At 42.3% G+C, this 26603-nt stretch overlaps 1 protein-coding gene across 3 annotated transcripts in view; it reads left to right on the top strand.

The window, feature by feature from the left end:
• The window catches only part of ULK1 (unc-51 like autophagy activating kinase 1), a 115558-nt gene that overhangs the window by 9756 nt on the left and 79199 nt on the right, over positions 1–26603 (top strand). For all 3 annotated transcript variants that reach the window (XM_073557031.1, XM_073557029.1, XM_073557030.1), the window contains exons 4-5: positions 19303–19335; positions 23795–23831. In XM_073557031.1, coding sequence (XP_073413132.1) covers positions 19303–19335; positions 23795–23831 — 70 coding nt within the window. The remainder of the gene's footprint in view (positions 1–19302; positions 19336–23794; positions 23832–26603) is intronic.

The following is a 26603-nucleotide window of genomic DNA, read 5'->3' as shown; positions in this document are numbered from 1 at the left end:
TGAACAAGTGTTTGACTAGCTTGGGACTAACGATGAAAAGTCCAAAAATCCCTGCCCGTATGGACCTTATTACTTGCTTGGTGAATCTTTAAGTAATGAAGACTGAGAAAATACACATGTAATCTTAGTTTAGTTAATACGTATATTATAACTTTATCCACGGCCCTTGGTGTTTAGCAACGTAAGATATGGACGTGCTATCAATGTGTGGTTGGTAAGTCCAAAAAGTTCTGACTAACATTACACATAAAGTAATTTGCATGTGTATAAGCTTCTCGCCAGCTGACTCAGGAGCCAAGCTTTCCAGTCTTGTAAATATAAAGATATCTCTTTCCTAATGGCTTATCCCCATGCATGGTACATCTGCTGGTTGTCCTTTCTAAGAAACACAAGGCTGGTGACGAGCGCCAGAAAGCTGTTACTTTTTATAGTGTAATAGGTCATTTTTCCCAAGTGGTGCTAGTGTCAGACATCCATTACCTTGGGATATTTCTGTTAGATACACAGGACTAGTTCTTAAGTATGTGGAAAACCAACCAAAAATGTCTGTTGGGTTTGGTTTCTATCTCTGATCATCGAGAAGGTTCCTTTTTGTACCTATAGTAGAATTTGTATTTCCTATAAATAATGAATTAGTTTGTGGAGAAATAAAATAGTGACATGAACATTATCACCATCACCAAGATGTTATTAGCTCGTGTGACGGTGTGTGCAACAGACCAGGCCGAAGATCAATCCAACAGGATTTATTGAGACCGAGAGCATAGAACATAAAATATCAATAGCGTCTCTTAAGAGTCCACACAAAGGGAGCAGATCTGGGGGTGCCACCTGGCAATCCGACGCCAGGAAAATAGAAATAGTCCTTGGGTGAATTCAATGGATCCAGCAGATGAGGGACACAACACGGTCCCACATGGCAGCTTCTAACAATACACACGGTCACTGGGATCTCGCCTCAGCATAAGATCCCAGGCCTATCGGCTCCATTCAGTCTTACAGGTTTTGAGTATTGGAAGAGTCTCATGCTGAGAAGAGCAAAGACATAATCCCCACTAGATGTATTACAAGTGAGGTGGACCTAGGGCTTATTACATAACAGTCCAGGAACACAGGCTGGGGGAGGGACACGCTGTTACACTTGGCTCTAGTAAGGATAGTGGTTCTGAAATGGTTAATCATCTAACTAAGGAGTCTATAGGAAACAATGCTATTTTGTATGACGAGCTGGACTATTGTCTCGTTCCCGTGCCACCTGTTGACAACAGGTGAATTATAGGGTGTTATTCCAACACATTACTGTAATTCTATTTTACCTAATGACTCATAGCTATGTCACCACTTTGCTATGAAATGTGGGATTCCTCGGCCATCATTCATCTTATCATAGTCCGCACAGCCAACATTAATTCTGTGCTCATGGGGCAAAACGTGAGAACCAGCTCAACTTGTAGTGACACTCACATATCGTGTATGAATTAGGAGGAATACAAGATGACAACTTTTTTAGTTGTTTTACTTCTTTTGATGTTTTCTTGACCCTGAGTCAAGACCAGTCATGACATGAGTGAAGGGCAAATCAGTTCTGTTCCACCACCACATGTATACCCGAGAGCAACAAATCGATTAGTAGCGGGAGAGGTTCTTCATTTCACCACCAGTAATTTGCTTCATCCTTCTGCACAGCGTCTAATCTACTTTGAGCTGAAATATGTCTGACCATCTAGTAGATAGGGACACGCTGGTTAACAACCACAGATGGAGCTGGCAGGCAGCAAACAGTCATGCTTAGGCTAGTTTCACATTAGCGTTTTTTAGCGCTGCGCTTCATGCGCCATAGAAACGCATGCAAAAAACGCATCATGCATGCGTTTGCTTTTTAGGCGCATGCGTTTTAACCAGTTTCTAGCCATGTTAACTCTTAAAACACATGCGATTTTAAACGCAGGCGTGCGCATGTCCATGCGCACGCCTGCGTTCCCATAGACTGTAATGTGTTGTTTTGGCGCATTCCATGCGCATGCGTTTTTTTGACACAGGTTTGACGGACCAAAAATGCAACAGGTTGCGTCCGGCGCGCCTAGGCGCACACTACAAAAAAATAATGCACACGAAAACGCGTGCAAACGCTAGACCATGCGCCCCCATGTTAAACACGATGCGCTGCGCTAAAAAACGCTAATGTGAAACCAGCCTTAGATGGGTTGTCCGGTGACTCTCACTTTGGGACGTGAGCATTGCTAAAGACTTTGGCCAAGTTCACATTTCGCAGTATTGCGACTTCAGTAATTTACAGTACAATACATTCTTGTGCAGGTTTTCACTGTGGATTTCACCCTAATTAGTACTTAAAAAATGGAGTAGGGTGAAATCCACAAATAACACATGTGTTTCATGTCAGATTTGTGGATTTGTTACCAAATCTATAGCAGAGATTTTATGCAGGGTGTGAACATAACCCTTATGTCTTCACGTACCTTCCAGGATGCATCTTTCGTCATCTATTAAATGAATAATGCTGGTGCAGAAGTGAGCGGCACCGAAGAATCCCTTTAAGTTATGCTCAATACAGAAATAAGGTGCTCGTATGCTTAAAAATATCTATCAGCCTAATTCTAAGGCGCGTTCTTTCAGGCATCACATCTGCTGTCTGGGGAGGAGTAAGGTAAACCCCAATATCAGATATATATGGCAGGAAAAAGCCTCCAGGGTTGGCATGACTTAGACACGTATATGCCCAATGTGGACCTATAATATTTTATAACTAGTATAACAACCTGACTGCTGCCATTCTATGCACTAGTTTTTCCTAGTACTCTTTCTTGGAAATGTATTACCGTAGTTGTTTGCCCAAGTATTCCAGAAAAAAAAATATTATTTTGACCTAAGATTTGCATAAAATTGAAATTTAAAAAAAATATCTAAGTTAGCAGGAAATGGCATTGGCCTTCCAGATGTCCTATATTTCACACCATATATTAGCAGACTTCAACACTAGTGTAGATTTTAAGTTGTGGCACAGCTTTAAGTGCATATATTGTATCTGTTATTCACAATTCATTTTAGAACTGACTACAAGTGACCCCACTGTTGTGCTTTGAAGACCACTAATCTCCTAAAGGTGGTACTTCAGGTTTTATGTATGTACATTGTATCTATAAATAAGAGCAAATAGCGCCAATCAAAAATGCTAAAAAATAACACACATAGTATTAGCGTTTGAGTCCACAGCGTGGGCATGCGTCTACTTGCGTCGTTTTGAAGTGCCCTCCGAACGCAACATGTTGCATATTCTTGCGCTCGGCGGGCATGTCAAAACGACGCACGCGGAGGCATCCGCATACAACGCATGTCCCTGCATACACAGTGTTAAAGATAGGTACGCAGGACTCATGCAGAAGTTGGCAGACCTTAAGGAAAGAAGTCCGCAGCACCACGCTGCGTACTCAAACGCTAATGTGAACCCGGCCTTAGCTAAAATTAACTGATGCCTAAATGTGTAGGAGATTTATACATTTCATTCCTTTAGGTTCCTATGCACATTAAACTAAAGTCATCTGAACCCGCAGATATTGACAGGAAAAGCCAACAGATATGTATGGGAGCCTCCCGACCTTCGCCGTACTGATGATGTTGGTGGAGAGAAGGTTCCAGAAAGTCAGATTTCTGACGACCGATCCTTTTGTTCTCCCTGGGGATAAGGCGCAGAACCTTTCATAGAGAACACAAGGGCATGCAGCCGAACGGTCCCATGTATGGGGGGATTTAGGACACGTAGCTGTTGCCAGAATGATTGTTCCCCGACAGGTATCTAATTGTATGGGGGGCTTTATTACTCAAGTTTGTAAGGTGTCCTGATGCTTATCAGTGAGAACTGGAGAGTTAAGCTAGTCTGACCTGTTTCTTTGATTAATGAGAATTTAATGGTGGCGTTGTTTATAACTTGGAATGAACGTCTCTGATTATTTCCTCCATGGACCTGCTGACACAATCTTGTCCTTGACTGTTAGGAACAGAAATAAATAGCATCTGATATATTACTTAGAATCCGGTGACAGCTGCTGTACGTCTGACCCCAGTGACCCTCTGCCGCAGGTGAACAACCTGGGCCCGACCCATTAGAGGATTCTTCCCCAATCACAGTCAGACTTGCTGAGCTGACACCCATGACTGCTGTGCGCTGCCGGATATGTTAGGAGTTATTCATTAGTTGGTGACGTGTGTCTAAATGAAATGCAAATGAATATTACCATATGTAGACTCATAAAATAACGCACACAAACAGACATGCTAAGCATAACAATATATCACACTATTTTTACAATGCAATAAGGCAAAAAAAAATCTCAATATCAATTTTATTGCTGTAATCAATATGTACAAAGAATAATGATAAGTCAGTGTAAAACATCCAGAAAACAGTAGGATTCTCGGGTATTGGGTTGAAAAAAAAAAAGTAGTCAAAGACTTGTAGATGTCTAGCAACCATCATGCGAAAATTGTATACTATATATGCTCTAGTTAATAAGTAACTAGCAGTAGATGGTCAATCTAGTAGGGCAGATGGTATGGTGTAAAGACAATAAAATCATACAATAGACCATTCTGATATACATGCTGACAGTTAAAAAAAGGTAAAAAGCAGTGCACACCCACTACATATGTTGTAGGTTTCGCCAGTCGGTCTGCCACCTCTAGAGATTTTATATGGCTAGCATATCCTGAAAATCCTGTAAGGCCGGGGTCACACTGTCGAGGAATACAGCCGAGTGAGAGCACGCATTACACACGACAAATGATTCTCTATGGGGTCCCTCGCACCAGCCGTATATTTCTCATCCGTATTCTACGGTCCGTGCCAATCGCAGCATGCTGCGATTGTCAGCGTACTACGGCCGTAGTACGCCAATGCAAGTCAATGGATGCGCAAAAAATACGGATTACACACGGACCACACATGTGACTTGCGAGAAATACGCACCCGGTGTCTTTTAGCAAAGCCGGCAATTCAGTGCGCTATACAGTAAAATCACACTGACAGTTTTAATAAAGAAACGAAAGAATAGATATATACACATAGAATACATAGAATGTATATATATATATATATATATATATATATATATATATATATATATATATATATATATATATATATATGTGTCTATATCTAGTCTTTGGTTTCTGTTAGAAACCCTGTCATAGGGCTCCATTATATGTCCATTTTGCAAGCCTGCGAGAAAATCTCGCCATACGGATGCTTACATGCGCAAAATACGCGACCGCACCTTGATTACGGAGCACTGTTTAGGGGCCATTCATCCGTATTACGCATGTAAAATACTGACCGTATTTTGCGTTGGTTAGTGTGACCCCGGCCTAATGTCTGTTCACAACTTTAAGGCTATGTGCACACGGTGCGTGTTAAAACGCACACCAAAAACCGGACTCCTTCCCAGAAATCGCGCGTTTTTTTCCGCGCAATTTCACCGCGATTTTACCGCGATTATGATCGCGATTTTGCCGCGATTTTCGTGTGCGATATTCAAGCACTTTCCAAGCGATTTGAAGCATCGCTTGGAAAGTGATTGACAGGTTGGTCACACTCGTCAAACATAGTGTTTGACAAGTGTGACCAGGTTTTTACTATTGAGGCCGCCTATGCGGCCTCAATGTTAAAATGCTAAAAAAAATTTAAAAAAATCGGTGTATATTTACCTTCCGGCGTCCCGCGCTGCATTCCCGGGCCTCAGCGTTCCCAGTAATGCCTTGCGAGACCTGTGATGACGTAGTCTCGCGTTGCTATAGCGATCTCGCAAGACCGCTAGAGTCACGCGAGACTACGTCATCACTGGACGGTGCCGCAAGGCATTACTTGGAACGCTTAGGCCGGGAATGCAGCGCGGGACGCCGGAAGGTAAATATACCCCGATTTTTTATTTTTTATTCTTTTTTTTACAGGGGTATGGTACCCAGGGCCCGGAGGACAGTCTCCTCTCCTCCACACCGTGGGTACCAACCGCACATGAGACGCTTAACTTCCCGCATGGTGGGCATAGCCACATGCGGGAAGTAAGCGATTCTCATGCATTCCTATGGGTGCGGAATCGCGGCAATTCTTTGCGATTCCGCACAAAAGAATGAGCATGCTTCGATTTTTTCCGCGATGCGATTCCGCCGCGGAGAAAAGCGCAGCATTAGCACAGCATGTGCGGAATGCCATAGGAATGCATGGGGGGCGTTCTGTACACGATTTTTAAACGTTTTCGCGCCGAAAATCGCGGCAAAAATGCTTAAAAATCGCTACGTGGGCACACAGCCTAAAACTACGTAACAATGTTTCTTTTATTTTTACACATTGATGCATAAACATTGTTACATCAGGCGCTCACCAAAAGCCCCCCCCTACACATTAGACAGCCGTCGGCTAAACAATCTCCAGGACTGTACTCGACCTGGCGCTCTATGAGAGATCCGCTGCCTTTCCCCTCTCACATTGACTTATCTTCTCAAGAACAAAAGGATTAGCTGTTGGAAATCCAACAGGGCGGATCCTTCTCTTCCCCAACAGCATCTGTTAGGGAGAGTCGGGAGACCCCTATGCACATTAGACTCTCTGACAATCCCGCGGAAGTCAGAGTGTATGATCCACTTGCTGGATTTCTTCAGTTCTACTTACATTGTTGGGTGCCCTCTTGTCTAGTTAGTTTTATTATTTCGAGTTTTCAGAGACTCCCTCGTTGTGCTTCTATATTTTATGATACGTTTTCAACACGTGTCGGCAAGACATATTTGAGCAATAGGTCATGGTCCGTTTTCAGCGAGAACACCTGCCTAGATAATACAATTTCAGAACGTGTTGCCTGTGTAGGCTCCTCTATATGTTATGAGCTCATAGATATCCTTACTGCACCTATGTCCTAGCTCTACCTTGCTGTTTTTTATTGGCAGGACCATGACCTTATTTTGTTTCCAAAGAGCGGGTAGCATGAGGACAAGCAAGAGGATTTAGGTCAGCTGTAATTCACATCAAACATCAGAACAGACACAACGAAGACTTAAGTAGCCCAGATCCTATTTATTAAAGAAGTAGCTTTGCAGGCTTAGAAGCAGGTCTTGCTTGTCGGCAGCTGTGACTAGCCATCTCCATCTGTATTCCTGTGTTACTTCCATAAGTTGTTATTCTTTTATTTCATATTGTATCAGGACTGGCATTAATTAACTAAAATGTTACAATAAATTGTGTCCAATTCCATTACAATACTAAAATATTTAAAAATGTGTGTACTTCAAAAGGAGAAGCTCCTGTCATCCGGGATTTATTCATTTGGATTTTTTCTCATCTCTTATGTGGTCACATTTTAGAAGTCTCCTTGACATCTATTCCTAAACTGATACAACAGTTGAAGGGCAAATTGGATTCCTTGGTCGTAAATCAGAAAAAAACAAGAATTGACAGTAAATCATGGATAGCAGCTAAGCATTTCAGTTATCTATGGAATGTGAAAGAGTTAAGTGGTATATGCCCATTTAAAGGTAATAGTGGTTTAACTTGCTTTTCAAACTCTGTTGCCTGTGTCTCAGGACTTATTACAAAACGTAAAAATAAAGCCCATACCATTAGTATTAAATTAATGTGGCCAACATAGGAACACATGGTGCGTCATCACACTGCGATTGATGAATACATGAACTCCGTAATAATAAAGAATTGTGGGGGAACCACAAGCGAATAACCATGGGATCCAAGCCAGACCTATAAAAATAATGACTACCATATTTCAAGAAGAAAGATATAGGCCAAAAAAAGGGGGATCACCACACAACATGGAAATCGCATAGAAAATATATTTTTTTTTATTAAACACCAAAAAACACACAAATTTCTTTTTAAAAACAATAAAAGTCACTATTGTGACATATATTGACTATACATAGGCATGTAATAAAGCCTGTGAGCCAGGAGACATAAATGCAAGCACCTTTATCAAAACACAAAAAAGCAGCATACCATCAATGAAATAACTGGCATGGAAAACATGTGTTAAGTTCATTAAAAACGGAAAACCCCCACACTGAGAACACAGTCAAGATTTTGAAAACATGCGACAATTATACAAACTTAAAAACTATATTTGTGAGCTGTAAGGGTAACAGCCAAAAAGTAATATAAATCCATATGAGCTAATACTTCACCCAGACATGGAGTTCCCACAGTTGAAACAAGATGAGGTTGTATAGCAAAGCCAAAAATCCTCCACGTGGAAATAGGTCTCTAAATAGTTGCTCAAGTGGTGACCGGACTGCAAGTACCGTAATAACCTGTCCGAAGATTATACAGTAAATTCATGGTGCAAAAAAGCGCAAGCAAATAGTCAGCCTCTGTCAGTCCCAGTATGGAAGTATGGAATACATGAACTCCAATATTGCTGTAAACGTTAAAAACGTAAGGCACTTATCGTAGCGTGATCACAAAAACCGTCCAACCACGTCAAGGTGTACCTTTAATATGGATGGTCCCTAAACAGTAATGAGGCTCATGAAGCTGCCGTCACACTGTCTAAGGCCTCTTTCACACTTCAGTTTTTTGCATCAGTTATAATCCGCCAAAAAGGCGGACAAGCGGATCCGTTCTCAACTGATGTGAACGGATGGCACAGGATCCGTTTTCAGACGGATCCTGAAAATGAAGAAATTTAAAGGAATCGCTGGCCGGGAAGGAGAGAGAGAGAGAGAGAGAGAGAGAGAGCAATCCGTCACAAAAACCAGTGACGTTATAGCGATATTGCTAGCGATAGTGTCCATTAGCATTAAGTAAGCCGCTGCCAAACACTATGCGGGACCACCACCTCATTGTCAGCCTCTTATTTATCCCATCGACCTGCATTAACAATTTTATTAAATATGCATTAGAAAGTGGCCCTAATACAAACGATTATTCACGTAGAGTTTCTCTGGTATGATGGAAAAAGACTCCAATCACTACCATACAGAATCTATCATTCATTTTCATAATGATTATTACTTATTATTCTCATTTACAGTATATAATGCCAATTGATTCCACATGACTGTTCAGATCACCGCTGTCCCCATTGGGGCTCACATTATAAATTCCCCATCAATATTGTCTTTCGAATGTGAGAGGAAACCAGAGTACCAGGAGGAAACCCACGCAAACACAGGGAGAACATACAAACTCCTTGCAGATGTTGTTCCTGGTGGGATTTGAACCCAGGACTCCAGCGCTGCAAGGCTGCAGTGCTAATTATGGCTAGGGATGGGTTAAGGAGGGTTTTTTTATCGGCAGATATCTGCCCATTGAGGGCCAATTAACAATATATTGAGACCCTCAGCGCTGATAGGGACAAAATCAATGTTAGGGTACCGTTACACCTAGCGATGCACCAGTGATCCCGACCAGCGATATGACGCGGTCAGGATCGCTGGTGCATCGCTAAGTGGTCGCTAGTGAGCTGCCACACAGGCAGATCTCACCAGCGACATCGCTGGGGACGGTGGTCGCTACTTACCTGTCACACCAGGCGATCCTGCATCCTCCCGCCCGGCTCCACGCGTCGCTCGTCGTCACAGCAGGAAGCGCCGCAGGAAGTGACCGACGAGGAATGGTCCAGGAGCTTCTCGCGCGATCAGCGATAACCAGCGGGGGAGCGGGTCGGAGGTAAGTATCACATGCAGCGATATCGCTAGCAATATCGCTGCAGCGTCACAAAATCGGTGACTTTACAGCGATATTGCTAGCGATATCGCAGTGTGTAACGGGGGCTTTAAGCTATGTTCACACGTTGCATTTTTACGACGTTTTACAGTAACAGCAAAAGCTATGATGTTTGTAAAATTTCAGGCACGTGATTGTTTTTTTTTTCCCTGACTGAATTGCACAACTGCAGTGTTTAGTCTGCGGCATGTCGATTCAGAATTCTTACAGTGTTTTTTCACCCGTAGAAAAAAATGAGAAAGTGAAAAACACTACAAAAAACACATGGGTTTTTTTTTGCTGTGTTTTCGCAGCATTGTTTAAGCATTTTTGGTTAATACAACTAAGTTTATTAAACAAGTACTGTAGAAAAAACAAACCTGTAATCCACACCCAAAAAAAGCGTAAAAAATGCTGAAAAATGGGTGTTTTGAAGCGTTTTTACTGCTAAGAGAGCAGGTTTTGACTGCAGAAAAAAACACAGCAAAATTGCAGCACGTGAACATTGTCTTAATGCGTTGTATGTGTGTTGTCAGCAGCACGGCCCCTGGTTACATGGGGAGATGTGCTGCCGAGAAAGGTTATTTATAGGCCCACAGGAACGATCCAGTCATTCACTGGTAAAGCGGTGGAATGTAGTCAAACCAGTAATTAGGAACAAGCTCGCCGTTCTGCCTGTGTGAAAGGGTGTTGAGGCTTTGGTTACATCATGGCTTATGTCAGGAGCATTTCCCAACCTATACCTTGTTGGAGGCTTCGGCGTATTCCATGTTATGACCATAGAGTGGCCAACAGTGTTTAAAAAAAAAAAAGTATATAGGAGAATATAGTTAGAAGTCACACTTTTACACATACCAGAAGGACAGAGGCCAAAAGGACTCTCTTTTGGTTTCTGTAGTGTAAAAAAAGGGATTTTGGATACATTAGGCTCATGCCGCTTTTGATTTTTTTTTTTGCCACATATACTGAATGTAATTGAAAAACACTATATAGTGTATATATATATATATATATATATATATATATATATAGCCTTAAAAGCCATGTCCACACACAGCACTTGTCTTGACACAAGCTTTTAAAATGACGGATAATTACAGCAAATTTGAACACTTTTTTTTTTCCAGGCCATTTCGATCACCTGAATAGTAGGTGATATGAATTAAATTTGTATAAATGGACAAACCCACAATGAAATTCTCAGAAGCTTTTGTTCTGGACATTCCAAAATGTAAAAAGGGTGATAACACCAAGATATTATGGGGTCATTGTAGGCCCCACTATTGGATAGTCTTCATTTTACTTGCCTATAAGGCCTCGTGCACACGTTGAGTATTTGATGATTTTTTTTACCTCAGCATTTGTAAGCCATTACCAGGAGAGGGTGATAAATGCAGATGTGACGTGTTTCTATCATATTTTTCCTCTGATTGTTCCTCTCCTGGTTTGGCTTCCAAATACTGAGGTAAAAACCTCAATAAAAACTCAACGGGGCCTAATACAGACACATGCAATGTCTGAGTCTTTTACTGCAGTAGTCCTCCTCTGTAGACCACTGCCCAATACTGATACCACTCATTGACATTTGATGACCTTTGGCCATGTTAGTCAATAGGTTTCTAAACCCCCCCATGGGTTAGCGGAGGGGGGATGGTCACCTTCTGGTCACACATTGTCATACAGTCTAATTGAGAGCGGCAGAGTATTTCCAGCTGAATGGTTCCTCTGCCTTTATATCTCAATCCCCTGGAGCCTGTGAATGGTGGCAGATGTCCAGCTACGAATGGAGGGGATGGAATGTTTCAGGTAGTGTCTATCTATACCGCCATAGTAACATCAGTCTCCTGCCTCATCTGTAATGCAATTGGCTTTGTTCTTGTCACTGAGAAGAGGCTAAATGCTTTTGTGGGAAATATCGCATCACCCGGGATTATCTATAATACATAATCTACAGCTCTCACATGGGATTAAAGGCACGGTTTACTTCAGGTTGCTGTTGTTATACTTAGGATTTATTATACTTGCTCATATAACGCCAACATATTCAGCAGCGCTTTACAGATTTAGTCATCTGTATTGTATAGGCCTGTGAAAGTGGAACCATTATAATTAGAGTTGAGCGAATATCTTCGGTTCCCCGCTTATTCGGCAAGCTATAGCGCTTGAGAAGAAAGCAATGGGTGACGCAATACTCACAAATTGGAGCGTATTATTGCCGCTGCTACTCCCACATGTGTTCACCTTTATAATATTATGATTTGTTATTTCTCAGTCTGTAGGAGGCCCACTGCCCCATCACAGCAAACCCCTTATTGGGTCCATGACGTAAAGGTGCGGCGCCATGTGCCCATCACCTCCTCAGCGAAACTGCACTAGCTGGGCAAATGACCTGGTGCCCCACAGATCCCACGCTGCAAGTCAGAGCCCCCTGATGAAGTCCATGTATACTACGGATATAGTGCATTTATATATTGACCTACTGACCTTGGATTCAGACACTGTACAGTGAGATCTGTCAGGGCACATCAGACCATGAATTGTTGACCAGGAACCACTATATAATAAAGTTAAACTACAGAAGTCGCTTCAGTTTCCAACTATAATACCATGTTTACACGTTGAGTGAGTATTTGGTGAATTTTTACCTCAGTATTTGTAAGCTAAAACCAGGAGTGAAACAATCAGAGGAAAAGTGTAATAGAAACCCATCACCACTTCTGTATTTATGACCCACTCCTGGTTTTGGCTGACTGTCCATACCCTATAAACCTGCCCCTCTCCTTTCCCGGCGCAAAGAAAGACACTAACACACACTCTTCAATGAAAAATATTTTTGGGAGAGTAACCAATCACAACAACTCTCTTCTTTTAACACCCAACTGTTGGAGGGGTAAGGTCGCAGCACTCCAAATTAACCATCGGAAAATTGTGGGGATTTGTCACCCGACTCCCGGCACATGTTACCCATTCTTGCTTTTCCGCCACTGCTGCGACTTTCATCACATTGAGACAAAACCAAACCATAGCCCACTAAACCATCCGGGCGGGAGGGCCGCTCTCGATCCACCGGGGTCAAAGAGGCCGAGAGACCCCAAGGTCATCAGTTTATACCTTCTGAAAGGGGAGGAACCAGACCCGGAAGAACCCTTTATCAGCCAATGAGCGCATCACCATTAAGGTAAGAGACCAAATCTCTTAACCCTTTCCATGCGCCCCTAGGAAAGAAGGAGAAGGCAAACTGACTCCTTCTACCCACGGCTGGTCAGTCAGTGGACCCCCGCATACAAAGCCGGGCTCCCTCATACAGATACTGAGGTAAAAAACTCACCAAATACTCAATGTGTGCACATGGCCTAAGAAAAGACACTCATCGGTCGTATCCCTGCCTCTGATGCGGGCTCTGTCACTCTCCGACAGTGGCATTAAACATGCGCTCTACGGAAACACCTCACAAGACCCACCTATTGGCGCCTCCGTCACATGATTGCGGCGATCTGATGGATTGTCATAGCCAGCCGAGGATCTGCAGAAGACCCCATGCCTGTCATCGTAAATCTATCAACGCAGGCCTGTGTCTGGCGTTCATAGGAAATCCTGATATATGCTGAAGCCCTGCTATGTGTAGCACAGACGGTCGCATGATCACTGTTTCAGGTCTCCTAATGGGGCTATTGAAGCCAGTAAAAAATAAAAATATATATAAAAAAAAAATTAAAAGAAAACACAATAGTTTTTGCTCCATTCAAAATAAAACAATTTTTAAAAAATACACATTTTTTCTATCACTTCATTCAGAAATATCTGATCATGTCCTATCAAAAGATAAAGTAAATTAATCCAATCAGTAAACAGCGTAGCGACAAAAAAAATTGAAAGCCAGAGTTACATTTTTTTTTACCATCACAACATTGCAATAACCGGTGATCAAAACATTGTTTCTATCCCAAAATGATATCAATAAAAACGTCAGCTCGTCGCGCAAAAACTAAGCTCTCACCCAGCCCCAGATCATGAAAAATGGAGATGCTACGAGTCTCGGAAAATGGCGACATTTTTTCTTACAAACTTTGGATTTTTTTTCATCACAGAACCCATACATGATTGGTATTTGTGTAATCATAATGACCTCGAAAATCATATTGGGAGCTCAATTTTAACATTTATAGCTGACAACTTGCTGCATCAGCCACGATCAGTGTTGTCACCGTCCATATCTGTTTAACCCCTTAGATGCTGTTGTCAATAGTGACTAGATGATATAAATGTTTAAGAGTATGGGCTTCTCCCTCTTTATCCCCATCGGCACCCTGAGATCATGACTGTGTGATCCTGATGTTTGCCATGGCAATTCACGAGCAAATAGCGGCCTTAGACTTAAGGTACTGTCACACTTAGCGATGTACCAGCGATCCCGACCAGCGATATGACGCGGTCAGGATCGCTGGTACATCGCTAAGTGGTTGCTAGTGAGCTGCCACACAGGCAGATCTCACCAGCGACATCGCTGGGGACGGGGGTCGCTACTTAGCTGTCACACTAGGCGATCCTGCGTCCTCCCACCCGGCTTCACGCTTCTTGCTCATCTCTCCACAGGAAGCGCCGCAGGAAGCTGACGACGAGAAACAGTCCTGAACGTTCTCGCGCGATCAGCGATAACCAGCGGGGGGAGCCAGTCGTAGGTAAGTATCAGACACAGCGATGTCGCTAGCAATTTCGCTATAACGTCACAAGTTATAGCGATATTGCTAGCAATATCGCTTAGTGTGACAGTACCTTAAGAGTCTGCCGACTACAATGACCTGTTCAAAAGTCAGCGACATTTAGGTGGTAAAAATCAACTTTTTCATTCCTATCACGTCGCTTTGTATTAGTTCCTGAAAAGCACCTGAAGGGTTAATAAACTACCTGACAGCAGTTTTCAGTATGTCAGGAGGTGTTGTTTTTAAAATGGTATCACTTTTGGGTTTTTTCCAATATATAGGACCCCTAAACTCACTTCAAACCTGGATAGGTCCCTAAAAAAAATTTGGGTCTATTGCTCGTGGTATGGTTCTGAGTGGAATGGTCTTAGTATTGGAAAAAAATATCCCTGGAGTTATTGGTCTACAATGCCATTAGCTATAGAATCACATTTAAAGGGAACCTGTCACCTAGTTTTGCCGCTATAAGATTTGGCCACAGCCTTTTGGGGCTTATCTACAGCATTCTATAATGCTGTAGAAAAGTCTTCAGTCTGACCTGAAAGAGAAGAAAAACAAGTTTTATTATACTCACCCGGAGGCGGTCCAGTCCGATGGGTGTCGCAGGTCCCGGGTCCGGCGCCTCCTTTCTTCTAGCGATGACGTCCTGTTCCTTTCTTCGTGTCACTCTCCTGCGCAGGCGTATTGATTTGCCCTGTTGAGGGCAGAGCCAAGTACTGCAGTGCGCATGCGCAGGCGCCAGTCCTCTCTGACCTTTCCCGACGCCTGCGCACTGCAGTACTTGGCTCTGCCCTCAACAGGCCAGATCAGAATGCCTGCGCAGAAGCGCGGCACGAAGCAAGCAGGATGACGACACCTCATGAAGATGGGAGGTTAGATCGGGGGCTTAGCTACAGCATTCTAGAATGCTGTAGCTAAGCCCCGAAAGGCAGTGGCCGCATCTTCTAGCGGCAAAACGAGGTGACAGGTTCCCTTTAAGGGTATGTTCACACATGGCATATTTGCAGCATTTTTTCTGCACCAAAAACCAGAATGGTGGCAGGAAGAAACCTTGCATAAAATAGTAGGTGCATTTTTACTTGCGTCTTTCACCCATTTGTTTGAGTAAAAAAGGTTGCAAAAACGTTGAAAGAATTGACATATTGCATCTTGGGGAAAAACGCAGCAGGGCAGAAAATGCGTGTCCAAAAAAATGAAGCGTGCTCAAAAGCATGCGCATGAGATTTCAGAAACCTCATTGATAAAATAATGTTGGTAATGAAAAATGTTCCTAGTTTTACTCACCAAATATGCCACGTGTGAACATAGCCTTAGAGACCTGAATCACATAAGGCTCCTGAGCTACTGGTTTGGGGAAAAAAACAACCATAAAAGAAAAATCATGGAAGCTACAAGACACACACGTAGTTACCACTATCACATGACAAACTTTAGACATAGAACATTACAACGCCCACGTCCAATATTACAAGACCAGAGAAGATCACATGTTTCCGGGGGGCTTTAAATAGTCATCTGTATCTGTAAACGATCCAGCATATAACCTAACGTCAATCCAAATTGCAGTTGCACCTGGTCCATGGACGCAAGGAAGTCCCGAATGGTCCCTATGTCCTATATGAGATCAGTACTGTTGATGGTTGGGAGTCCTTTTTGAGATCTTGTATTGGGGCCTTCAAGTTTCACGTTATGAAACCAATTGTTATAGGAATTTGGTCCTGGGCATGTGTCTGTAGTGTTGGGCATGTACCAGTTACATGGCGGGACCCTTAATTACTGGTCCAATTCTCTTACAACTTTTGGAGAAAATACACTATTGCTCTATTAATCCCAAGTGTTTCCTTTACATTCATAGTTAGGATAATAGAGCATAGTCGAAGTTATGAAAGAATCTTTACAGCTTTTTAAAGGAATGGGATCTTCAGAAAGTTACCTATAGTTTAAATTCGGATTTTGTATTATATATACATGTACGTACATACATTTTTGGCAGTATTTTTTTCCATATTACGATCTATGTTAAAAAAGCAAAATTAGAAATCCTATTAAAAATAATGAAAAAAAAGACAGCCAATGAGGCTGTTTTAGACACAGTAATTTCCTGTTCTTTTATGATAGTCACTTGAACATTAGCAGCAATAGACTGCCTCAGACCCCATGTTTTGTATTGAAGCATCTAATGAGCGTGTGCAAAGCTCATTGTGAAGCCGGGAGCAAGGGGACATCGCCTATTGTTAATGGTGGATCCTGTGTTATCAGCTGTGTACTTAGAGGTGTCACCTGTTATAGTAACCCTACCTCTGTTGATAAGAAGCCTCCTGAATGTACAGGAGGTATGAGTCTAAAAAGTCCCAGCAGATAATGTGAAAACTACCAGATCATTAATAATACTGATCATGAGCTGAATACCTTCTGTCTTTCAATCCACATATTATCAGTGGTATTGGATGATATTATTATAATATTGGATGGTTTTGGTTGACATTTTTTAGTTGTGCCTATATGTGATCAGTGTAGGTGACCTCTTATTAGATTACTATTGGATGCTGGTTAGTAACATTGCTTACTGGAATTTGTCCTGAAAAACGCACCATTGTATGAGCACATCCGGTTACACAAGATGACTTGCAGCTAACAACAAGTGTGTGTGTAATATATATCTAGACATAAATTACACCAATGTATAATATATATGGCCATTCCTTGTCTCCTGTCTTCAGCAGGTGCCTAGTGTCTGACTCCAATGCATTGATAGGGAAATGAGGGAGGGTGAAACAGGAGCAGACATGTCCTTATACCCCCAACGTCTTTGTCCTTTCTATATAGCAGAATATCTGGCCTATGTGCTCCTGACACCAACAGATGGCCTGCAATGGCCCCTTATCATTGTGAGACAGCTGCGAAGAGTGGGCAGAGCTGGCAGGCCTGTTACCAGGCAGAGTAGACACCAGAGCTTGCATTCAGCTCTTTGTCACTAGTGATCGCCTCTTGGGATTTTAGGTGGGAAAAGAGAAAATGTTGTTACTCTTACAACTGAGGTCTGATACTATAAAAGTTGGCTATAATTTTTCTTATAAGCAGCTAGTGAGCTTCCATGTCTCCTACAACCTGTACGATAGGATGGCTATTAGGCTGGGGTCACACTGGCGAGGAATACGGCCGAGTGAGAGGCGCTAAAAGCACGCATTAGACATGGACCAATGATTCTCTATGGGGTCCCTCGCACCAGCCGTATATTTCTCATCCGTATCCTACGGTCCATGCCAATCTGCTGCGATTGTCAGCGTACTACGCCCGTAGTACGCCAATGCAAGTCTATGGGTGCGCAAAAAATACGCATTACACACGGACCACACATGTGACTTGCGAGAAATACGCACCCAGTGTCTTTAGCAAAGCCGGCAATTCAGTGCGCGATACAGTAAACTCATACTGACAGTTTTAATAAAGAAACGAAAGAATAGATATATACACATAGAATGTATATATGTATATATATATATGTATTCTATGTGTCTATATCTATTCTTTGGTTTCTGTTAGAAACCCTGTCATAGGGCTCCATTATATGTCCATTTTGCAAGCCAGCGAGAAAATCTCGCCATACGGATGCCATACGGATTACATACGGATGCTTACATGTGCAAAATACGCGACCACACCTTGCTTACGGATGACATACGGAGCACTGTTTAGGGGCCATTCATCCGTATTACGCATGTAAAATACTGACCATATTTTGCGTCGGTTAGTGTGACCCCAGCCTTAGAAACGAATTGGGTTTGATAGTTGAAGCAGAATTTGTAGAGATGTTCTCCCTTGAAGATTTCTACACATACAAAGAGCGGTGGAACACGCAATGTCTTATGCTGGGATGAAGAAAGCGTCTGTATACCTCTGTATGACATGAAAGGTTATGGAGGTACAGAAGAGGCCCCATGTACCTTAGTGAGATCCATGTTATAGACCCGTACAATACGGACCTGCAGTGTGAACATGTACATAAAAGCCCTGCGGTTAAATACTGGGGAATTATACTAATAGGTTCTTTACATTTCCTGCTGCAGTTTTACAAAATTATGGGGGGAAAAAAGTGGCATGACTGCAGCGTGTACATAAGCTGTGTAACGGCAAAGTGGCTCAGTGGTTAGCACTGTTGCCTGGGGTTCTGAGTTCAAATCTAATGAAGTATACATGGTGTTTGTATGTTCCCCCCCCCCCCCGTGTTTGTGTGATTCCCCTGGTTACTTCGATTTCCTCCCGCACTCCATAGACATACTGATCGTGCGCCCCACTCGGGTAGTGAGTGCCAAAGCGCTGCAGAATATGTTGGTGCTATATAAAGAAATGGATGGGTAGTAAATATACTGTAGAGTAATTGTGGTCGATTACAAGTTCTTTGTCCCTCTTCTTTTTGTGCGATGCAGCTTTACTCCCCCGGTCTTGTTGAATCCTTTTGCTTCGCCCCTAGGCTTCTGGGTATGTTATTAACTAGGCCGCAGAATGTTAATGGATAATGTCATGGTCAATAAATCAAAACAAACATTTCTCAGAATTCCCTGTTCTTTCAGTGCATTGTTAGGTGTCATAAAATAAATACTGCACAAATGGCCTGGCCATGTCAGGCAGTACATGCAGGTGTACCATATCCACAGATTAGCTGCATTAAATAACAACCAACAATAAAACTTTTGCTAGGCAAATGATGACAGGTGTAAATTTGCACATCTGGTTTTGCATTAATTTGCCTGATAACCCTTTGTGTGCTGTATTGTGCCGCATCCACGTATCATATACGGCACCCTTGTCCGTCACCCTGGCCTGAGTAGAAGCTGTGTGAGTCAGTAATCGGATCCTACCTGATGTGTGTTTCTATGTTTTCAGGAAGTGGCCAATTCCGTGTACCTGGTTATGGAGGTGAGTTCCTCTGCTATATTCTCACACATGCACACAGCATTGGTTGAAGTGGTTATCAGTTGGGTGCCATTGCCCTATATTGGTAGACAATAATACAGAAATGGTGACTTTTCTGTTACGTGACAACTAGGCTGCGACTTTGGTGGGAACAAGGTTCACATGGTCAATTATATCACTATTTGCCTCTGTGATATTGCAGCATAAAAGAGAAGGGGTCGCATTGCAACCTACAAAGTACTAGCCTAAATGTCCTGCAATTCAAACCCCTTACTTTTTTAACTTTCTCTGAGAAATCATCCTTACATATTCAGAACCTGAAAGGTGATAGAGAAACTCCCACTCTCAATTAGCTTGGGTCTACCTGTGGAACTGGCAATTTTTGGGCAGCAGATTACATTAATCCAAAACTAATGCTGCCTATACAGTGGGGAAAAAAGTATTTAGTCATCGACCAATTGTGCAAGTTCTTCCACTTAAAAAGATGAGAGAGGCCTGTAATTGTCATCATAGGTAGACCACAACTGTGAGAGTCAAAATGAGAAAACATCCAGAAAATCACCTAGTCTGATTTGGCAAGATTTACAGTGTCTTGCAAAAGTATTCAGCCCCCTGGAACTTTTCAACCTTTTCCCACATATCATGCTTCAAACATAAAGATACCAAATGTACATTTTTGTTGAAGAATCAACAACAAGTGGAACACAATTGTGAAGTTGGACGAAATTTATTGGTTATTTTAAATTTTTGTGGAAATTAGAATACTGAAAAGTGGGGCGTGCAATGTTATTCGGCCCCTTTACTTTCAGTGCAGCAAACTCACTCCAGAAGTTCATTGTGGATTTCTGAATGATTCAAAGTTGTCCTAAATGACTAATGATGATAAATATAATCCACCTGTGTGTAATGAAGTCTCCGTATAAATGAACCTGCTCTGTGATAGTCTCAGGGTTCTGTTTGAAGCACAGAGAGCATCATGAAGACCAAGGAACACAACAGGCAGGTCCATGATACTGTTGTGGAGAAGTTTAAAGCCAGATTTGGATACCAAATGATTTCCAAAACTTTAAAATGGAAGGAGTATCATACCACTGCAAATCTACCAAGACCCGGCCGTCCTTCTAAACTTTCATCTCAAACAAGGAGAAAACTGATCAGAGATGCAGCCAAGAGGCCCATAATCACTCTGGATGAACTGCAGAGATCTACAGCTGAGGTGGGACAGTCTGTCCATAGGACAACAATCAGTCATACACTGCATAAATCTGGCCTTTATGGAAGAGTGGCAAGAAGAAAACCATTTCTCAAAGATATCCATAAAAAATATTGTTTAAAGTTTGCAACAAGCCACGAGAGACACACCAAACATGTGGAAGAAGGTGCTCTGGTCAGATGAAACAAAAATCGAACTTTTTGGCAACAATGCCAAACGATATGTTTGGCGTAAAGGCAACACAGTTCATCACCCTGAACACACCATCCCCATTGTCAAACATGGTGGTGACAGCTCATGGTTTGTGGCTGCTTTTCTTCAGCAGGGACAGGGAAGATGGTTAAAATTGATGGGAAGATGGATGAAGCCAAATACAGGACCATTCTTGAAGAAAACCTGTTGGAGTCTGCAAAATACCTGAGACTGGGATGGAGATTTGTCTTCCAACAAGACAATGATCCCAAACATAAAGCAAAGTCTACAATGGAATGGTTCACAAATAAACATATCCAGGTGTTAAATCACAAAACTCAAGATAAAAAGCGGACGGCACCGCTGTTACCGTATGACTTCAAATGATGTGCGGCATACAGAAGCCCAGCAGCTGGGAATCTTGGGTGCCAGACCTGGAAACAGTCAATCCTGGGAATCCATGCAAAGAGAAAAGGTCGCACTCATCGAGATGAAAGGTTCACTGATTTATTGACATATGAACATGTCAAGTCGGGGGAGTGACATAAGGAGTGCAAGAAAGGCTGACAACGGCCGTTTCGCGCTGCTCGAGCGCTTCAACGCGTTGAAGCGCTCGAGCAGCGCGAAACGGCTGTTGTCAGCCTTTCTTGCACTCCTTATGTCACTCCCCCGACTTGACATGTTCATATGTCAATAAATCAGTGAAACTTTCATCTCGATGAGTGCGACCTTTTCTCTTTGCATGGATTCCCAGGATATCCAGGTGTTAGAATGGCCAAGTCAAAGTCCAGACCTGAATCCAATCGAGAATCTGTGGAAAGAGCTGAAAACTGCTGTTCACAAACGATCTCCATCCAACCTCACTGAGCTTGAGCTGTTTGACAAGGAAGAATGGGCAAGAATTTCAGTCTCTCGATGTACAAAACTGATAGAGACATACCCCAAGCGACTTGCAGCTGTAATCGCAGCAAAAGGTGGCGCAACAAAGTATTAAGTTAAAGGGGCCGAATAATATTGCACACCCCACTTTTCAGTTTTTCAATTTCCACAGAAATTTCAAATAACCAATAAATTTTGTTCAACTTCACAATTGTGTTCCACTTGTTGCTGATTCTTCACCAAAAATGTACATTTGGTATCTTTATGTTTGAAGCATGATATGTGGGAAAAGGTTGAAAATTTCCAGGGGGGCCGAATTCTTTCGCAAGCCCTGTATTTTGCAAATTATGGTGGAAAATAAGTATTTGGTTACCTAAAAACATGCAAGATTTTTAGCTCTCACAGACCTTTAACCTCTTCTTAAAGAGGCTCCTCTTTCCTCCACTCATTTCCTGTAGTATTGGAACCTGTTTGAACTTGTTATCAGTATAAATGACACCGGTCCACAACCTCAAACAGTCACACTCCAAACTCCACTATGGTGAAGACCAAAGAGCTGTGGAAGGACACCAGAAACAAAATAGTAGCCCTGCACCAGGCTCGGAAGACTGAATCTGCAATAGACAAGCAGCTTGGTATGATGAAATCAACTGTGGGAGCAATCATAAGAAAATGGAAGACATACAAGTCCACCGATAATCTCCCTCGATCTGGGGCTCCACTCAAGATCTCACCCCGTGGGGTCAAAATGATCACAAGATCCGTGAGCAAAAATCCCAGAACCACACAGGGGGACCTAGTGAATGACCTGCATAGAGCTGGACCACCATAACAAAGGCTACCATCAGTAACACACTACACCGCCAGGGACTCAGATCCTGCAGTGCCAGACGTGTCCCCCTGCTTAAGCCAGTACATGTCTGCGCCCGTCTGAAGTTTGCAAGAGAGAATTTGGATTATCCAGAAGAGTATTGGGAAAATGTCATATGGTCTGATGAAACCAAAGTAGAACTTTTTGGTAGAAACAAAACTTGTGTTTGGAAGAGACAGAATGCTGAGTTGCATCCAAAGAACACCATACCTACTGTGAAGCATGGGGGTGGCAACATCATGCTTTGGGGCTGTTTCTCTGCAAAAGGACCAGGGCGACTGATCAGTGTACTTGAAAGAATTATTGGGGCCATGTATCATGAGATTTTGAGTGCAAACCTCTTTCCATCAGCAAATGCATTGAAGATGAAATGTGGATGGGTCTTTCAGTATGATAATGATGATCCCAAGCACACCACCAGGGCAACGAAGGAGTGGCTTCTTAAGAAGCATATAAAGGTCCTCAAGTGGCCTAGGCAGTCTTCAGATCTCAACCCCATAGAAAATCTTTGGAGGGATTTGAAAGTCCGTGTTGCCCAGCGACAGGCTTAAAACTTCACTGCTCTAGAGGAGATCTGCATGGAGGAATGGGCCAACATACCACCAACAGTGTGTGCCAACCTTGTGAAGACTTACAGAAAACGTTTGACCTCTGTCATTGCCAAAAAAGCATATATAACAAAATATTTAGATGAAGTTTTGTTAATGGCCAAATACTTATTTTCCACCATAATTTGCAAAATCTTGTCAAATCCGACAAGGTGATTTTCTGGATTTGTTTTCTCATCTTGACTCTCATAGTTGTGGTCTACCAATTATGTCAATTACAGGCCTCTCTCATCTTTTTAAGTGGGAGAACTTTCGCAGTTGGTGGCTGACTAAATACTTTTTTCCCCACTGTACATATTACATATTTGTCAATGGATTCCACCAAAATTATCTAGCATGTTAGACTTGGATTTTTTCTTCTCCTTGAGAGATATTTTGGACATGCGCAGTATCAGAGGTGTGATTGGCTTTACACTAGACATCCCCCACACATTGAGGGCAGCATGCAATGATTTTGTCGGAACTGGCCATCCATACAATGTGCCGAAGGCCTTCTGATTGGACTTCAATATGCCTGATCCTTTTGTTCCCTGAAAAAAAAGCCACACAGATCTCTGTCAGTGACGTACCCCCTCTTCCTATGCAGAACACATGCATGCCCACATGTAGCCCTGCCACTACCATTGTAGAGTATTACATATTGTCCGGTGTGTGTTTTTTGCAGACTTTCACAATGTTTATTTTCTTTGTGCTTTTCAGTACTGCAATGGTGGCGATTTAGCAGATTACCTGCACAGTAAGTAAAAAAAGTATTTTATTTCATTCAGTATTTGTAGTCTGAAGACAGTTAAGGCTAAATGCACACTGTGTCCATACATCTAGCCATTATATACACCTGAAAGTTTTCCATACATACAGTGGCTTGTGAAAGTATTTAGCCTTGGCATTTTTCCGTGTTTTGCTACCTCACAACCTGGAATTTCACAGTTTTTTTTAAAGAGTTAGCATCAGTTCATGTAAAGAACATGCCTACAACAGTGAACATTTGGCTTTCTTTTTGTTGTGATACAAACAAATAGGACAAATTAACCGAAAACTTCAGTGTGCATAACTATTCACCCCCTAAAGTCAGTACTTTGTAGATCCTGTTTTTGCGGGCAATTACAGGTGCCATTTTCTTTGGATAAGTCTCTATGAGCTTTCCACATTTTGCCACTGGAATTTTTGACAATTTCTCAAGGCAAAACTTCTCCACCTCCTTCCCTGCAGCGTGATGCTGCCACCACCATTTTTCACTGTTGGGATGATGTTCTTAGGGTGTTGAGCTGTGTTGATTTGACACCAGACATAGCATTTATCTTGGTGGAAAAAAAGTTCAGTTTTGGTCTCATCTGACCACAGCACCTTCCTCCATACATTTGGGGAGTCTCCCACATGTCTTTTGGCAAACTTAAAATGAGCTACACAATTTTTGTGTGTAAATAAAGTTGTTGTTTTTTTGTCCACGCTTCAGTCCACCTCTATGGAATGTACTTTTTATTGGGGTCGTATGGACAGATACTCCAGTCTCTGCTTGGGAACTCTGCAGCTTCTTCAGGGTTACCTTTGGTCTCTCTGCTGCCTCTCTGATCAATGCCTTCCTTGCATGGGCTGAGAGTTTTGGTGGGAGGCCCTCACTTGGCAGGATTGTTGGAGCACCATCAAATCCATTATCATCAAATGGAAAGGACATGGTACCACGAGGGATCATCAGAGATTGGGACATTTTATTCTAACCCAACCCTGACTTGTACTTCTCAACAACTTTGTCCCAGACTTATTTGAAGATCTCCTTTGTCTTCATGGTGTTGTTTGATTAGTGGTGCCACTTGCTTATTGGTGTTGCAGCCTCTGTGGCCTTCCAGAAAAGATGTGTATATATACTGACAGACCATGTTAGATTGCACACAGGTGGAGTTCTTTTCACTAAATATGTGACTTATGAAGGTAATTACTTGCACCATAAATTTTTAGGGGCTTCATAGCAAAAGGGGTGAATACATATGCACATGCCAATTTTAGTGATTTGATCCTATAAATGTTATTTATGCCTATATTTTTGTTACTTCACTTCAACAACTTAGACTATTTAGTGCTGATGCATCACACACAAATCGGATGAGAAAAATATTTAAACACAGGTTGTAATGTAACCAAATAGGTAAAAATCCAAGGGGGTGAATACATCTGCAAGCCACTGTTTATACTTTAGGCCGTCATTCACCAGACCAAGGTGACAGTGTGTTCTATTGGCCTCCGTCTGGCAGATGTGCAGAGGACCCCTGCAAAGAAAAGCATACAATATGGAAAACGTTTGTTAGCAGTGGGTCCCTATGGTGGATGGATGCCTTGGCATCAATCCTGACTGTGCACACTGTCGGCATCATACCTGTACCCTGGCTTTCGTGCACAATGAACTGATTGAACATAACTGATTGAACATAACATAAAAGCTACATAAAAACCACAAAAATTGAACTGGAGGAATAAACCGTCTATTTCTTACAGACTTGCTGCAGCATGTTGTGCCATAAATGTATAACGTGCCTACTGCCAGATTATGGCTGGTAATCGGATCCGGTGGTATTCAGCGGGCAGAATATTTAACCGCTTTGTACATGTCCGATTTAGTTGTTGTGTTATTATGTCTGATTATTTTATGTCTTTCTTTGCCGTCATTGGAGATGTTGTGTTTTATGCTCTTGTTACTTGGGTTGTGTATGATAGAGATATATCCTATGAATTAGCATGCAAATCTCTGTTTTGATGACTTAAAATGTAAATTATTATTTACTATCTAGGATATTTCTCCCGGGAGGAATAGGAATATACTGTACAATTAAGTGTCAGGATATGTCGTGAAATAGCCAGACTGCTGAACGTTTTATGGCTGCCTCAACAGCAGACAGGATGATAAGGCTTGTGCCCCAAATTTTCTGTTCTGCCTATAACCACCATCTGGCCAGACATAGACTAACCATAAGGACAACAAAGACACTTTACATATTATTAGATGCCACTCTGTGTGCCTTCATGAAATCCTCCTTAAAGAACATATACTTACATCAGTGCTAAAAGTAGAGCTGCCATTACAATATTAGACTTGAGTGTGTTTCCGTTCGAACCTCGCGTCATGTAGATACTCCTCCCATGTAGGAACCCCATGTACAAGTGTTGGATTACAGAGCACATATATGGGATATAACCCGTATCATGAGAACCATCCTTCAGCCTCTGTCTTCCGGATGGGATCTCACAGGGTTCACTGCCATTTTGGAGGTGGTTGAGCCAGTCTTCTAGTGTGCTTCAGGTATTGCCTAGGTTGTAGATTATAAGGTATAGCATTGATCTGATTGTATAGGATTTCAGGTCCTGTAGTATTCATTTAACACTGATTTTTAGTGGGACGATAATTGCCAAACAAACGTACCTGGTTTCCAACTATGAGTCCATATAAACGGGCCAGCAATCGCCTGTTGAACGACAAAAACACTTGTTCAGTGGATGCGATGATTTTTACACCAAGTTA

Source organism: Dendrobates tinctorius, unplaced genomic scaffold (assembly GCF_039654945.1).
Source record: "Dendrobates tinctorius isolate UK_male_01 unplaced genomic scaffold, ASM3965494v1 ptg000243l, whole genome shotgun sequence".
NCBI classification, from domain to species: domain Eukaryota; kingdom Metazoa; phylum Chordata; class Amphibia; order Anura; family Dendrobatidae; genus Dendrobates; species Dendrobates tinctorius.
Note: the sequence above shows the minus strand (reverse complement) of the source record. Positions and strands in the feature narration are given on the sequence as shown.